Genomic DNA, 14,558 nt, shown 5'->3' with positions numbered 1-14,558 from the left:
CATTTTTTTGGTTCAGAATTAACAGCTGGGGGCAAAGATGTTTGTACATGTTTGAAACTTTTTAAGGTGTTACGGCCTGGCTCATAGGCTGCAACAAAGATGGGAGACCAGACAAGTTAATTGTAAGAAAAGCGTATTTATTTACTATAACCAAAACCAAAGGTCTTCAAAGAAACCTAATAAACATGGAAGTCAGTTATCAGTAAAGATTGCGTGTATGGGTTTGTGAAAATGTGCAGTGACAAAGATGCGGCCATGTCCAACAGAAGAGTGAGAGGGCAGTATGGGTTGGTGTTGGCCTTTTATGTCGACAGCCCAGGTGTGGCTTCTCAGGTTGATCACCTGAAACACAAACAAGTGCCAGCAAACAGAACACAAAGGCACCCCTAGTGGAGTGGAGGGGGTCGTATCACCCCCCCCCCCCCCCCTTAAAAAAGGGGTTCCCCCTAGGAACACCGTCCAAATATAGAAACCAAAACAGAATAATATTTAAATGCAAAGTTCAAAACGACATACATGTTCCATACTGACCGGTTTGAATTTCATATCGGTGCTCATCCAGTCTCCATTTTCCAACCCAGCAACTCTAGTGCCTGAAGAAGCCTTTAAATAGATGCAACCCCGCAACATCAGCGTCTAACCCCTCGATTCCACCTGGTCCATCTGCGTCGCGTCACGGCTGCGCCACGGTTTTGGTCCGGCCTCCTCCGGCGTCATACCCTACCGGGCGCGTTTCAGAAGCGGAGCGTCTTGCCTGCCGGCTCGCAGATTTTGTTGATTTGCGCATATTTCCTGGACAGGCTACTTTGTACAGACAAAGTTAATAATAATTGCAATATTCCAGTTATAAACGACATGAATCAAAGATGTGTTGCTCTATTTTAGTGGTAAAAAAATGCATTCATCATCATAATTATTCTATATATATATATATATATATATAAATATAATTTACAAAGTGCCTGTAAACCGGAGGAGAACACTGGCATTTCTCCTCCTACTTGAAAGACTATGGAGGGATAGGGTCCTTAACATTTTTTTATTTTGGGGATGGGCCGGATTCTCTGACCGATCCACTTCCTGCCCGGCGCCTCTGCAACGCCTCGTGTCGAAAAATAGACTTGAATCCTATTTTGAGCGGAGCCCAGCGCCGAGACGCTTCTGGGACGCTTCTGAGCCGTAGCGTGGCACGTCTGGTGGAATAGCACCCATTGACTAGAGAGGCCGCGATCTTTGCGAACGCCGTGGCGCAGCCGTAACGCGGCCGTAACGTGACGCAGACCGACCCGGTGGAACCTAGAGGTAAGGAAGCTTTTTAAGAGTTTACAGGAAAGATGGAGATCAGAGAGAACACACACTGAAGAGAAGGGTGATGGAAGATGGGCCATGCATGGAAGAGCATTAACAGGAAGTCCAAAAACAGATAAACACTCAACAGTGTCCGACAAATTACCTGCAGCTAGACAAAGCTTGCTAAAGCTTTGCCTTCACCAAGATTCCATCACAAACTAGAATCAACATTGGCGTCAACCAAAGTTTCTTTTCAAACAAACGGCTCACTAGCCAACCAAGTCTTCCTCAGAACCACAGCACAAAGAGGCAACCAAACTACGCAAAGCTCACCCAACCAAGGCATGAACTGCAACGCTTATGTTCCCGAAGATTACAGGTCTAACTAACCACTTGCAGACACTTCCAACAAATTACCATTTTGCACTTCCCTCCTGCTACCGTCTACTTACTTCCACAATAACCACTGTAGCATCCCACACTAAGATATCACCACAACCCAGACTTATTTTACTCCCTGGACCTCAAACGCCACGGACCCACTGGCTCCTGCCAGGTTTGGCCTCATAAACGCCAGATCTCTGACAAACAAGACTTTTGTCATTAAGGAGTTCTTCACTTCAAAAGGACTGGATTTCCTCTTCGTGACTGAGACATGGCTCGGTACTGGTGAGTCCAGCGCCTTTACCAAACTTTTACCTCCACATTGCTGCTATTTTAACTCTCTACGGACTTCGGGCCGAGGCGGAGGAGTAGCTACAGTTTTCAGGAGTGATTTTAAATGTCAGCAACCATCGCTGTCATTCTCTCCTTGCAGCTTTGAACTGAGCGTGTTTGAGCTCGGCCCCTCTCGCACAGTGCTGTGTGCAGTGATCTATAGACCTCCCAAATACAATAAGGACTTAATGATTTCTCTGACTTTCTGGCTGAAATTATGCCGCAATATGACCGTGTCCTTATTGTTGGGGATTTTAATATTCATGTGTGTTGTCCTGAGAAACCTATGGCAAAGGAATTTTTCAACCTTGTTGACTCTTTTAGTCTTGATCAGTATGTGTCTGGCCCCACGCAAGAATGCGGACACACACTTGATGTTGTTTTATCATATGGTTTGCCTGTTCTTAACTTGGATATATGTGACGCTGTTTTCTCAGATCATATGCCTGTTTTATTTGATGTTACACTTGCCTGTACTACTGTCAAACCGTGAGCTGCTGCCCGGCTATCTCGTATCATTAACACGTCCACTGCTGGTCAGTTTTCGGCCGTGTTTAATCATGAAAACTGTGTTATCCATCCATGAGCCTATGTCTAACACTACGGAGGAGCTTAGCTTATGGTTTCACTCCACATGTAAAGCTCCTATGGACACTGCGGCTCCATTAAAAACAATGCAACCCAAAACTAAATCCGAGCCTTGGCTAAATGCCACGACTCAGGCTGCCCGACGTTAATGCCGTAGAGCTGAAAGAAGATGGAATAAGGACAAACTACAAGTCTCTTTTCAAATGCTGAGGCAGTGTTGGCGTCTCTATCAGAAAACTGTAAAAGAGGCAAAAATAGAACATTTCTCTGACATCATTCTTTTAAACTGACACAAACCTTGTGTACTGTTTCAGACAATAGATTCAGTTCTTAATGCCCCTCAGACTACCTGTGTGGAGACCTCCCCTGCAGTCTGTGAACATTTTCTTAATTTTTTTATTAATAAAGTCACTTCAACTAGGACTCAAATCACTGCTCCATCAAACGACACCTCTGTCTCTTCCCCCTGCTTTGCTGTTTTTGACCGTTTTGAGCCTATGACTCTGTCCTCTGTGCAGGTGATTGTCTCCAAAATGAAGCCCTCTGGTTCTCCAATCGACCCTGTCCGTCCTCGATTTTTTAAAGAGGTATTCCCCACTATAGGACCTTTTGTTGTTGACGTTTTTAACAGCAGTCTGCTCTCAGGGGTTGTTCCGGAAAATTGGAAACATGCAGTTGTACAACCACTTATTAAGAAACCTAGTCTGGATCCCACAGTTCTTGCAAACTTTAGGCCCATTTCCAAATGGCCTTTTATGTCCAAAATCCTAGAGAAGATTGTATACAGTCAACTTCTCGGTTTTCTGGAAGAGCACAAGGTACTCGAGGTCTTCCAATCTGGTTTTAAAACCTTGCACAGCACGGAATCAGCTCTTTTAAGAGTTTTTAATGATTTCCTTTTAGCAACAGACTCAGATGAATGCATTATCCTTTTACTCCTTGATCTAACAGCCGCTTTTGTTACAGTGGACCATGAAATCCTGATGGCTTGTTTGGAGCAGTGGGTGGGCATTAGGGGCAAAGCCCTCAAATGGTTTAGGTCGTATCTGACTGGTAGGACTTTCTGCGTCAGCCTTGGGGACTCTGAGTCCTCGTCTGCTCCTCTCCTTTGTGGGGTTCCACAGGGCTCAGTGTTAGGCCCCCTGTTGTTCTCCCTGTATTTGCTCCCTCTTGGGTCCATTCCTAGGCACGGTATCGCAGTATCGCTTTCCATTGCTATGCAGACGATTGCCAAATATATGTGCCACTTAAAAAGAACGACTCATATTCAATTAAACCGCTGTTAAACTGCCTTGAAGACATTAAATCCTGGATGTCATGCAACTTTTTAAAATTAAATGATGACAAATACGAAGTGATGGTTTTTGGTGCCCCTCGGACCACTCCTATAGACCTAGGATCCTTGGGCCACTCCACCAGGCCTACCATCACAAATCTTTGGATAAAGATTGACCCTGAACTTAAGCTGGACAGCCAGATCAAGGCAGTTGTTAAAAACAGCTTCTTCCACCTCAGGCAGCTAGCCAAAATAAAACCTTTTTTAAATAGTGACCTCTTTGAAATCTTAATCCATGCCTTCGTCACCTCCCGCTTGGATTATTGTAATGCACTATATATGGGGATAAGTGCATCCTCCCTTGCTCGCCTGCAGATGGTGCAAAATTCAGCAGCACGGCTACTAACTGGCACACGCAAACACAAGCACATTTCCCCCATTTTATCTTCACTCCACTGGCTGCCTGTTCATTCGAGGATTCAATTTAAAACTCTTTTATTTACTTTTAAAGCCCTCAATGGCCTGGCCCCGCCCTACCTCTCTGAGCTGTTACACAGCTACACGCCAATTCGCAGTCTCAGGTCAGCTGATCAGTTGCTCCTGAGGGTGCCAAAAGCAAAGTTTAAGCGCAGAGGGGACCTTGCTTTCTCTGCTGCCGCCCCTAAACTGTGGAACGACTTGCCCTTGTTAATCACACAGGCTCCGACACCGTCTGTTTTTAAATCCCGTCTTAAAACCTACCTCTTCTCCTTAGCATTCGTAAACAAGTAGATTGTTGCTTTTATTTGCTTTCAGTGGTCTATTGTTTTTATTATATGGCTGTTTATTATTACGTTTATTCTGGTTTGTTTTGTGTTTATATATTTTATTTTAAATGTATTTATTTTATGTTTTGTGAGCTTATCTCTCTGTACAGCACTTTGGTCTGAACGTTTTAAAGTGCTATATAAATAAAGTTGGATTGGATTGGATAGTTAAAGTAGTTGACCTTATTTTACAATGCATGCTTCAAGTTGGATAGAAGTTGGTTTGTTTGCAATGAAACTATATATACTTTTTACATTACAGGGCAACATAAGTTGATTCTAGTATGGTGTATGATACTTTACCCACTGCAAATAAGTCAACATGTAAAAAGTGAACTATATATCTAGGTATTGTCTTTATTTTATTTCATAAGATTAGGACCTATACCTGTTTTTGCATCTTGACTCAATACTGTTTTATACTTTTTTTTTCAAAAATACATTATCATGTAAATTGTTTGCATTTTATTCATGGTATTTTATTCTGCCTTCTAGTCCAGGTCTTTCTTCTAAATATGATTTCAATCAAAAACAAATCTTTTAACTGGCTTAAAGGTGGGGTTGGTAATTTTGGAGAAACCAGCTCGAGTGCGCTAGCATTTGAAAATACACAGCCGGAAAAAATCTGCCACTTCCTTACAGAGCCCCTCCTCCAACACACACGAACGCGCACATGACCAATGAGGGCACGAGATAAGTTTGTGCACAGATGGAAGGCTGACAGGCAGGTAGGCCATCCAGTTATTTTAGCCGGGCCGGCTCAGATGATTGGTCGTGCTTTTTACAGTACTACGGCTTCCACAGATGAGATCTTTTTATGGATTTTTTGTGAAAGCACTTCAGATATTCATTGCTATCGGGATGTTAAGAGCATTCCATGGAATATGACAAAAAGTGTATCTCGAGCCGGTTTCTCAAACTTACCTACCCCACCTTTAAATAAGGAAATACAAAATGAAAATAAAATGCAAAAGAATAATACAAAATATTATTGAACAGAGCTTTACGTGATCTTTTTCAGGATTAAAAACTACTGCTTTAGCTGTGATCATAATTACCGACAAGACGTGTCACATAGTAAACTCAGTCTTCTTTATACAGTATCTCATACGAAAACAAAGTTAGTTTATAGCATATCCCAGTTGTAATAAAACAGCTGTAATAATATTCCAATTAGCTTAGTTTGGATTTTATAATTTTAGATTTTTCTTGCAGAATATCTGCAGGATTTTTTTACATCAATTAATAATCTATTCCTTTTCATTATTACTGATTATGTAAATGTTTGCAATGTGCTGTGTCTATGGTATCATAGCATTTTTATTCTATTATAATTCAACAAAAAAGTTCTTGGTTTGAACACCTTTTATTTTTTGATTGTCATTATTAATCCTCATTGTTTATTGCATGTTTTACATAACTTCATATTTTTTGAATGAAATAAAACAGGAAAAAAGCCACAGGTTTTATCTGAAATGTTTTATTTCAAGATAGAACATTTCTAGCACATATCAGTGATACGCCTCATGCTCATGAACCTCTGGCCGCTCATGCCCATCTCCCTGAAGTTCCTGTACTCTCCGGGCCTCATGTACATCATCTTGCCTCTGAATTGTTCCTGCTCGTACATCAGCCAGTGACCGTCCATCACGTTGCAGGACTGGCAGTCAGACATGCGGTAACGCTCCTGGATGTTTTCACAGTCCTCCATCATCTCGTGACTCTGACCACCGAAGTTCTCCCTCTCGTAGATCTTCATCCTGAACTGGCCTCTGTGCTGTTGTTGGAAAGGATTCAAACAAATCAATATCTTTATATCAAGTTTTGTGAGGGTTGTCACATGTAGAAGAATCACAATATGTTGCCAAATACCCACCATGGGGATCATACGGCAAGACTTGATGCTTTCCCTCATTCCCATCATGCTCATGTAGTCGGAGTACTCGCCCCTCCTCATGAAGAACTGGTTTCCCATGTAGTTGTTGCGGTCGTACACCATGAAGCAGCCGCTCTCCACCCTGCAGGACTGGCTCCTGCTCATGTAGGAGGACATGTCAGCGCAGTCGCTCATGCACTCATGGGAACGACCCTGGAAGTTCTTCTCCTCGTAGAAGGTAATCTGAAAATCATGGATGCATTAGAAATACTTTTAGTATGCAGTGAAAGTATTTTATCTAGAAAGCCTTTTGTACACTCTGTTTGAATAACAACATTTGCAATATTAGTGTATAATGTAAGAAATCGTCCTGGAGCCTACCTTTCCCATGCTCATGTCAGTGGTGGACATAATTGTAGATGAGCTGCTGCTGTTGCTACTGCTGTACTGCTGTCCTGTGTCATTTAACTCTAGCTTTTATACCTGCCCAAACCCTACAGAGTTGGTGGGCCCCCATTGTTCAAACCACTGACCCAGCAACATGGTACAGTATGGAGCACTGTACAGGCCTGTGTTACTGTTTTGCAATATCACATGACTAGGCCATCGAATACTTTAGAAATTGTACCCTTCCAACGAGGTAACACAAACATGGCCATTAGGGAGCATACCACTATGCACAAATGCCCAGAACAGCAAACCTGATTTAATTTCTGGATGGACAGACGGTTTGCTGCATGTCATTCCAAAAAAAACGTTTACAGCACAATGTTCAGATGTTTATTATTCCTAAAGCCTAATAGCCTTTCCCAAAACAAAACACTCTTAGTGCCAATGGCCCATCTATTAAGCTATTATACAGAATAACGTCATTGAAAATGTTCTTTTACCATACAGAGCATACTCTAGCTCTTATTTGTTGTTTCCTTCGTTGACTAGACACGAGGAACGAGATTGGTTAAAATGGTCTAAATACAGTAAGCCTATTAGAGGCAGCAAGGCGGGTCAAGCTTTCACTATAGCAGTGAAAAAATATAACACAAAAGCTCCATTCACACCATCTACTTCTCTTTATCGCACAGAGACTATCCATTTTCAGAGCGAAAGGCCATTAGAAAAATTGTCCGTCTGTTCTCCGGTAATTGACTGACGGACTGATGGGCTTTTAGAATAGTTGGCCATTGGATCAGTGACATTAAACCCTCTCTTTTTCAAAATGTACAGTTCATCACGATCAAATGAAAACCTTAAGATTAGGAATTATGATGTTAGTGCTGCGATTGTGCTGAAACTGATTTTTTTCTCTCTGCAACCCAAGCCTGGCAATATGCCTCTCATACTCTCCACTTTAGAGGCCATTGTTTGTGTACATTCTTGCAACATAAGCACTACCGGACTATGACTGGTAAAATATGTTGAATACCGGCAAAACTAAATCTTTCCTGTCAAAATGTCTATGTACTTTGCCGCCACACACGGTTGCCAAGCAGCGCTTATTGTTGTTTAGGCTGGCCACTCATATGTCGCAAGTGTTGACAGGGGGCGGGGGAGCACGCTCATGAACTGTTAGCGCCGGAACCTCGCAACGGCTGCGGAGCATTTGGGCATAAGATGAGGTTTGAGTCTGCGTGATCTGCGTGTAGAGAGGGGTAGCAGCCATATCATTAGATAGAATTAGCTAGATCTGATGGATTTGGACATAAACGCAAGTGAAGTATAACCGGACGCGAGAGAGAGAGAGATCAGCTCTGCCCGCTGTGAGGGACCGGTGAGCGGAGCAAAACACACCTTTAGACGTCACCTAACACATTTAGCTATGGCACTGTCTTATGATAATATGTAATCAACTTAGGCATCCCTTCCAAAAAAAAAAAATTATAATTTTTTTTATAACTCATATTCGAATACCTGAATAATCATTTTAATACCTGAATAATTTCGAATATTCGATTAATCGTTCCCATCCCTAGTATAAATAGTGTATTTATTTTAGAATACTAAACCTAATTTGTACCAAGCTTAAAACATGTAATACCCTGTATTTGATTAACTGTTTTTTTATTTTATTTTGTCTATCCTGTAATATTACAAATTGTAAAAATGCCCAGGGATCCTTTTATGATCAATTGATTATTTTCATGTTCACAATCTATACATTTTAAGATCAACCATTTGTCCTTTGGATTAAGCAGTAACATTTTCAAGATTCAAGATACTATACAATAGCTTACTGCAGCAGTTCAGCAATGAGCTTGCAAAAGCTATAGTTTTGTAGTAAAGATGTAGTGGATACATTAAGTGGACATATAGTTGCACAAGTCTATGTTAGGCCTCATGCTCATAAAGCTCATGCCCATATCCCTGCAGCTCCTGTAGTTTCCTGGTCTCAGGGTTAACCATCTTGTCTCTGTTATATGGCTTTTTGTACATCAGCCAATGACACTCTATCACATTGCAGACTGGCAGTGGGACACACGGTAGTGCTCTATGATCAGGGGTGCACATAACTGGTACACATGCGCGGCAACAATCTGAAATGCGTACCGTCACTTGTGTCACAAAGCGCACTTGCGTACCGACGTACTTGTGAAGCTTTTCCAGAAGGCGGTTAGGTCAACGGACGACAGGTCTCCGTGTGCATAGACGGGGCTGCTTTTAACGTCTGTCTGTACAACGGTATTGTGCCAAAACTACGCCAACCGGCTGCGGAGGGAGACTCCCCCCCTTCACTGGAGAACTGCGCTAAAACAGCTGATCACAACGTTCACGCTCTGTGGTCACGAAATACTCCACTAGCCCCCCCCCCCGTCGACTTTCCTGAAGTACTCCACTAGCACCCCCCCCCCCCGTTGACGTTCACGATACAGAGGGATTCATCAAGTAAATAAATAACTTTGAGTGGAGCCAGAAGTTCGAGTACCAAACACTGACTCCAGGTACTCATCTGAGTACCTCACTGAGAAAGTTATGTGCACCCCTGTCTATGATGTTTTCAGAGACTTCCGTCAGCTCATGCATCTGGCAACTGTGGTTCTCCTTCTCATAGATCATCATCCTGATATGGCTTCTGTGATGTCATTTTTCTTTTGACAGTTAAAAATATTGTCTAATGAAGATTTTGTGTGGGGTTATCACACATAGTGATATCATATAGTTTGCTTTAAACCTGCCATGAGTATCATCATATGACAAGAGCTGAGGCTGTCCCTCATTCTCATCATGCTTCTCTAGTCAGAGTGCTCACCCTTCCTCATGAAGTACTGGTTCCCCATGTAGTTGGGAAAGTCGTACACCATGAAGCAGCCACTCTCCACCCTGCAGGAGTGGCAACTGCCGCATTAGGAGGTCATGTCAGAGCAGTTGCTCATGCATGACCCTGGAAGTTCCTCACATCGTAGAAGAGGAACTGTAAAAAGGAATTTGGTATGGTTAGATAACGCGGCATTGTGAATATGGTGATCTAGTTTTTTAAAATACTATTTTCTGCTTATGCAAATAGATCTTTAAGAGAACATGTATTATCATGTTCATGTCGATGTAGCTGTAGATATCAAGGCTACATACCTTGTAGTGGTTGTGGGGAACATCTCTGACACCTCATGACCTCCTGAAAAAAAACATTCTAACTCACTGCAAGAAAATTATTTTTATGCTTGCTCTCGGAAAGCATATAGTTTCTGATGACACGCATCATGTACAAGAAACTATAATGCAAACATCATATTCAAGCAATCATAAAATACAGTAGGTAGGCCTGTCGCGATAATCAATAAATTGACTTATCGTACGATAAATAAAAATGGACTCTATAACTTTTCTGAGCTCGATAAATTGCCGTTTACATGCGTGTTTGTTTACATATGGATGTGACCAGCATTTTAGCCCGGCGCGCTGTGAGGGGCGGGGCCTCACACACAGCCAAGTCAGGAAACTCCGCGTGCAACAGTGTAGCAGCCAAATTAATAATATAGAGACAAGCAGGAGACAACATGTGACTTACTCGAGGGGAATTTGAAGTTAAATGGAATTGGTTGCAAAACCTAATACAATATTTTGGATTTAAGCCAAATCAACGAGGCGACCCTACGGACTTGAACGAGCCGGGCGGTGTACCGCATTTGTTTAAAAAAGGTAGCAACAAAAGCTAGCAATACGACCAACCTTAAACTGCATCTGAAACACAACCATCCCATTCCGTTTTCCCAGCTGGGAGCAACTACGGCAGCTGGAGATGGAGAGCCCCCACCTTCCCGACTGTTTACAATCAAAGATGCATTTGCCCGACAATGCAAACATGTTGGTGTTCCTAGCTTAAAATCTTTGAAATACAGATTTGGATATGGCCTGTTGAGGCATCTGGGTCTTTGTATGGACAGTGGACTGTACACTTGACTGCTATTTTGAGGAGGTTTATTTTGCTTGTGAGACAATGTGTGCTCATATTTATTTATATATATGAGACAGAACACTCTATTTTCCAGCCTGAGTCTATTTAATTGATTGTTTTGGATGTGTGTGATTTAATACATTTTTTATAATTTAATTTGTTTTTATTACATATAATTTATATATTTGAATATGATTTCACATTTCATTTGCACTTTTGGATTTTCAATAAAAAGTTCTGTTTGAAAGGATGTACCTGAATTATTATTATATATTATCATTATGTCAGTGGTCTAAAATGGTCTTAAAACGGTGCCGACAATATTATCGTGAAAATGTATCGTCCAACAAACTTAATTATCGTGACAGGCCTAACAGTAGGTAACGCATAGAATGACTTAAGTGTTCTACTTACAGTTAAGTGGTATCGATATGAAAATATTTCAAAATCAGCTGTGTTGTGTATGTTTGCGAATTCCCTTAGAAATATATGATTTCAATTTGTATCTACATATATGTTTATTATGGCATCGCTTTAAAAAAATTATTTAAAATATGTTAATATTAAATGATATAGTACGGAGCCCTGGAGGGTTCATAGAGAGAAAGATAAATAAAAAGAGGCCACCTATTACTCGTTTTATGAAGGATATGTCCGGTCACCAGGGCGCATGATGTGTAAATAACCCAATTTGTGTTCTGTGAAACTGAAAATGATATGACATTGCTTTTGTTACTTTCGTTGCAGTTGTATATGTCTTAAATGTAATTTAGGTTAACTTCCTGTTTTATTTAGATGCTTTTATTTTGAAGGTGAGTTTACGCTGTTGACAGGAAGTTGTTGTTGCTATGGAAACGTGAAATGCTACATGATGTGTGTGTGTTCGGTCTATGTTTGTGTCCGACACCGGCATTTGTTTTCAAATGACCATGAACAGTAATTTACACACATCTGGCTTACTCCATAGGTGTATTCCCAAGTGAAAGAAGTTTGTTTATTCTTAATCTCGATGTAGGCTAGTGCTAAACGCTGTCGGAATGCACCGGAACGAACGCCACTATCATAATATCTTCTGAAAACAAATGCCCACACATACACAGAGACACAGACACACACGGACATCTTCTTCATAAATCTAATAATATGGCGGAATAATCGGGCAATTCGATGTGTCTAACCACTTTCTCGTGCGAACGAGAAAGTGGTTAAACATTAAATCATGTGTAAACATTATTCTGTTTACATGCAAGATGTAATGTCAAAAGGGACATTATACTACATGGTATGTTTTGTTTGTGTGAAATGGCTTATAAAAAATTGTGGCAACCAAACTTCATTTGCACAAGTGGTTAGTGTATGCACAAATTACATCTTGTGCGCACAAATTAATAAAACGTGGCCTCGTGTTATTTGTTTTTCTCTCTATGAACCCTCCAGGGCTCCGTAATATAGTATGAGTAGTGAATGAAGATTTTAACTTCATCCATTATATTTAAAATTGTATTCAATATTCTACAGTTTCATTGAATATATTCAATTTTTAAATTGTATTGTTAATTGATAGGTAGTCTTCATGACTAAAACTTTGTGCTCAACTAACATACATTTGATTGTATGAGTGATTATCTGTAGAACATTGACACATTGTTCAATACATATATTATTAAATAGCAGATGTGTCTTTGTGACAGTATAGGGCAATAAGATTGACAGAATGTTAAATTAGTGCAGAAATTATTTATTTAATGGAAATTGTTAGATTCAGTGAACATTTAGTAGCAGGAATCGGTGATGCGCTTCATGCTCATGAACTTCATGCCGCTCATGCCCATCTCTCTGTAGCTTCTATAATCTCCGGGCCTCATGTACATCATCTTGCCTCTGAAGTTGGGCTGCTCGTACATCAGCCAGTGACCGTCCATCACGTTGCAGGACTGGCAGTCGGACATGCGGAAACGCTCCTGAATGTTCTCACAGTCGTCCATCATCTCGTGACTCTGACCACCGAAGTTCTCCCTCTCGTAAATCTTCATCCTGAACTGTCCTCTGTGCTGTTGTTGGAGAGAATAAAAATGAAGTCATGTCTTAATATCAATATATGTCAAGGTTTTCATTTAAATACGTGTAAAAGTACAACATATGCTGCTTAACACCCACCATGGGGATCATACGGCAAGACTTGATGTTCTCCCTCATTCCCATCATGCTCATGTAGTCGGAGTACTCGCCCCTCTTCATGAAGTACTGGTTTCCCATGTAGTTGTTGCGGTCGTACACCACGAAGCAGCCGCTCTCCACCCTGCAGGACTGGCTCCTGCTCAGGGAGGAGGACATGTCAGAGCAGTCATTCATGCACTCATGAGAACGACCCTGGAAGTTCTTCTCCTCGTAGAAGATGATCTGAAAGAAAATTCAAAGTCAAAATTACATATACAAGGCAAATTAAAATATATTTATCCTCGTAGAAGATGATCTGAAAGAAGTTACTTTTTATAAATTAAATGACAATTAAATTGGGTAATCCCATATTGTCAAATTAAATGTTGTGCCTATTACAAAATGTTTTAAAAGTACCTTTCCCCTCATGTTCATGTCGGTGTTGCTCATGTTGGCTGTAGATGTGCTGTTGCTGAACGTACTGACTCCCTGGAAACATTTTGCTTTTATATCTGTTCAACGAATAGAATCACTGACCCCTCCCCCTCAGAGAACCCCCCTACTCAGCAACTTAGTATTGAAGCCAACAGAATACAGAGGTCATGTCCATTTTTCACGGACTGCATACCTTGTAAAGGATGACAACTGACTACAACTGTGACACCTCACACGGACAAAAAGTCTAGTTCTTTCTTTATTTTACTCGCTTAGTATGATAAATTCTATGATTTGTGGTGCTGACGAATAGATGCCTAGGAAGTAAAAAATAGTCAAGAAGAAATGTTTTGCTGGTGTTGTGTTATGTCATTTTCAATAGGTGACTGCAATTGTTTTCCCTTTTCGTCTTACTTTTAGAGCTTTTTGGAAAACAAAATGGCCAGCATTTGTACACATTACCTTGGACCAAATTGTCCACATTAATTTTCCTTGAAGAAGGTCCCTGACACATCAGTCTTGAAGACATAATGTAGGTTTAGTAAGATGGCAAGCTATGACTGGTAAAGGGCAAATGATTAGTATTTCATGTCTCTTTGCCGAGTCAAAGTAATCATTTAGGAATAAAATCACCTTATTTGACAAAGTGACAATCTTTATAGAGTGGGACAGTGATGAAGATTTTTCGTTGGCCAACCTGGAAGTGGGCATCGCAAGGGGTACCTTGATAAAAACAATGACATTTCTACATTGGATATTTGGATAATGCAGAAAAAATCATCTCTGTGGCAAACACACAATTATGACACTTATGAAGCTTTGGACATTCCCCAGTGGGGTAATTACTGCCGTATTTTATTTTGTAGAACAAAACGTTTAATCACTTTGGCTTGTGTTAATCACAGAGACCTTATTTCAGGTGTCTAACAAAAAACCTGTTAAAGGAAACACTGACTTTGAGACAAGGGTCTTTGTGAAAGTTGTAAAATGCTAACTAATTTTTGGGTTTTAGGACTGGTTCTTGCA

General features: G+C 40.9%; 1 protein-coding gene across 2 annotated transcripts; it reads right to left on the bottom strand.

Annotated features, from left to right (window-relative positions):
- Positions 1-6,178: 6,178 nt before the first annotated feature.
- LOC307029365 (gamma-crystallin M3-like) lies at positions 6,179-13,547 on the bottom strand (the record flags this gene model as incomplete). Of its 2 annotated transcripts, none has more annotated exons than XM_079665294.1 (3): positions 6,179-6,454; positions 6,554-6,796; positions 13,515-13,547. In XM_079665294.1, 3 exons carry the CDS (start codon positions 13,545-13,547, stop codon positions 6,179-6,181), a joined length of 552 nt encoding a protein of 183 aa, XP_079521420.1. The 2 variants fall into 2 exon arrangements, with proteins under 2 accessions (XP_079521420.1, XP_079521421.1); XM_079665295.1 differs by lacking the exon at positions 13,515-13,547 and adding an exon at positions 6,935-6,964.
- Positions 13,548-14,558: the final 1,011 nt, after the last annotated feature.

This window comes from Notothenia rossii (genome assembly GCF_949606895.1).
Source record: "Notothenia rossii genome assembly, chromosome: 2".
NCBI lineage: Eukaryota > Metazoa > Chordata > Actinopteri > Perciformes > Nototheniidae > Notothenia > Notothenia rossii.
The sequence above is the reverse complement of the archived record's forward strand: the minus strand, read 5'-3'. Positions and strand labels throughout refer to the sequence as shown.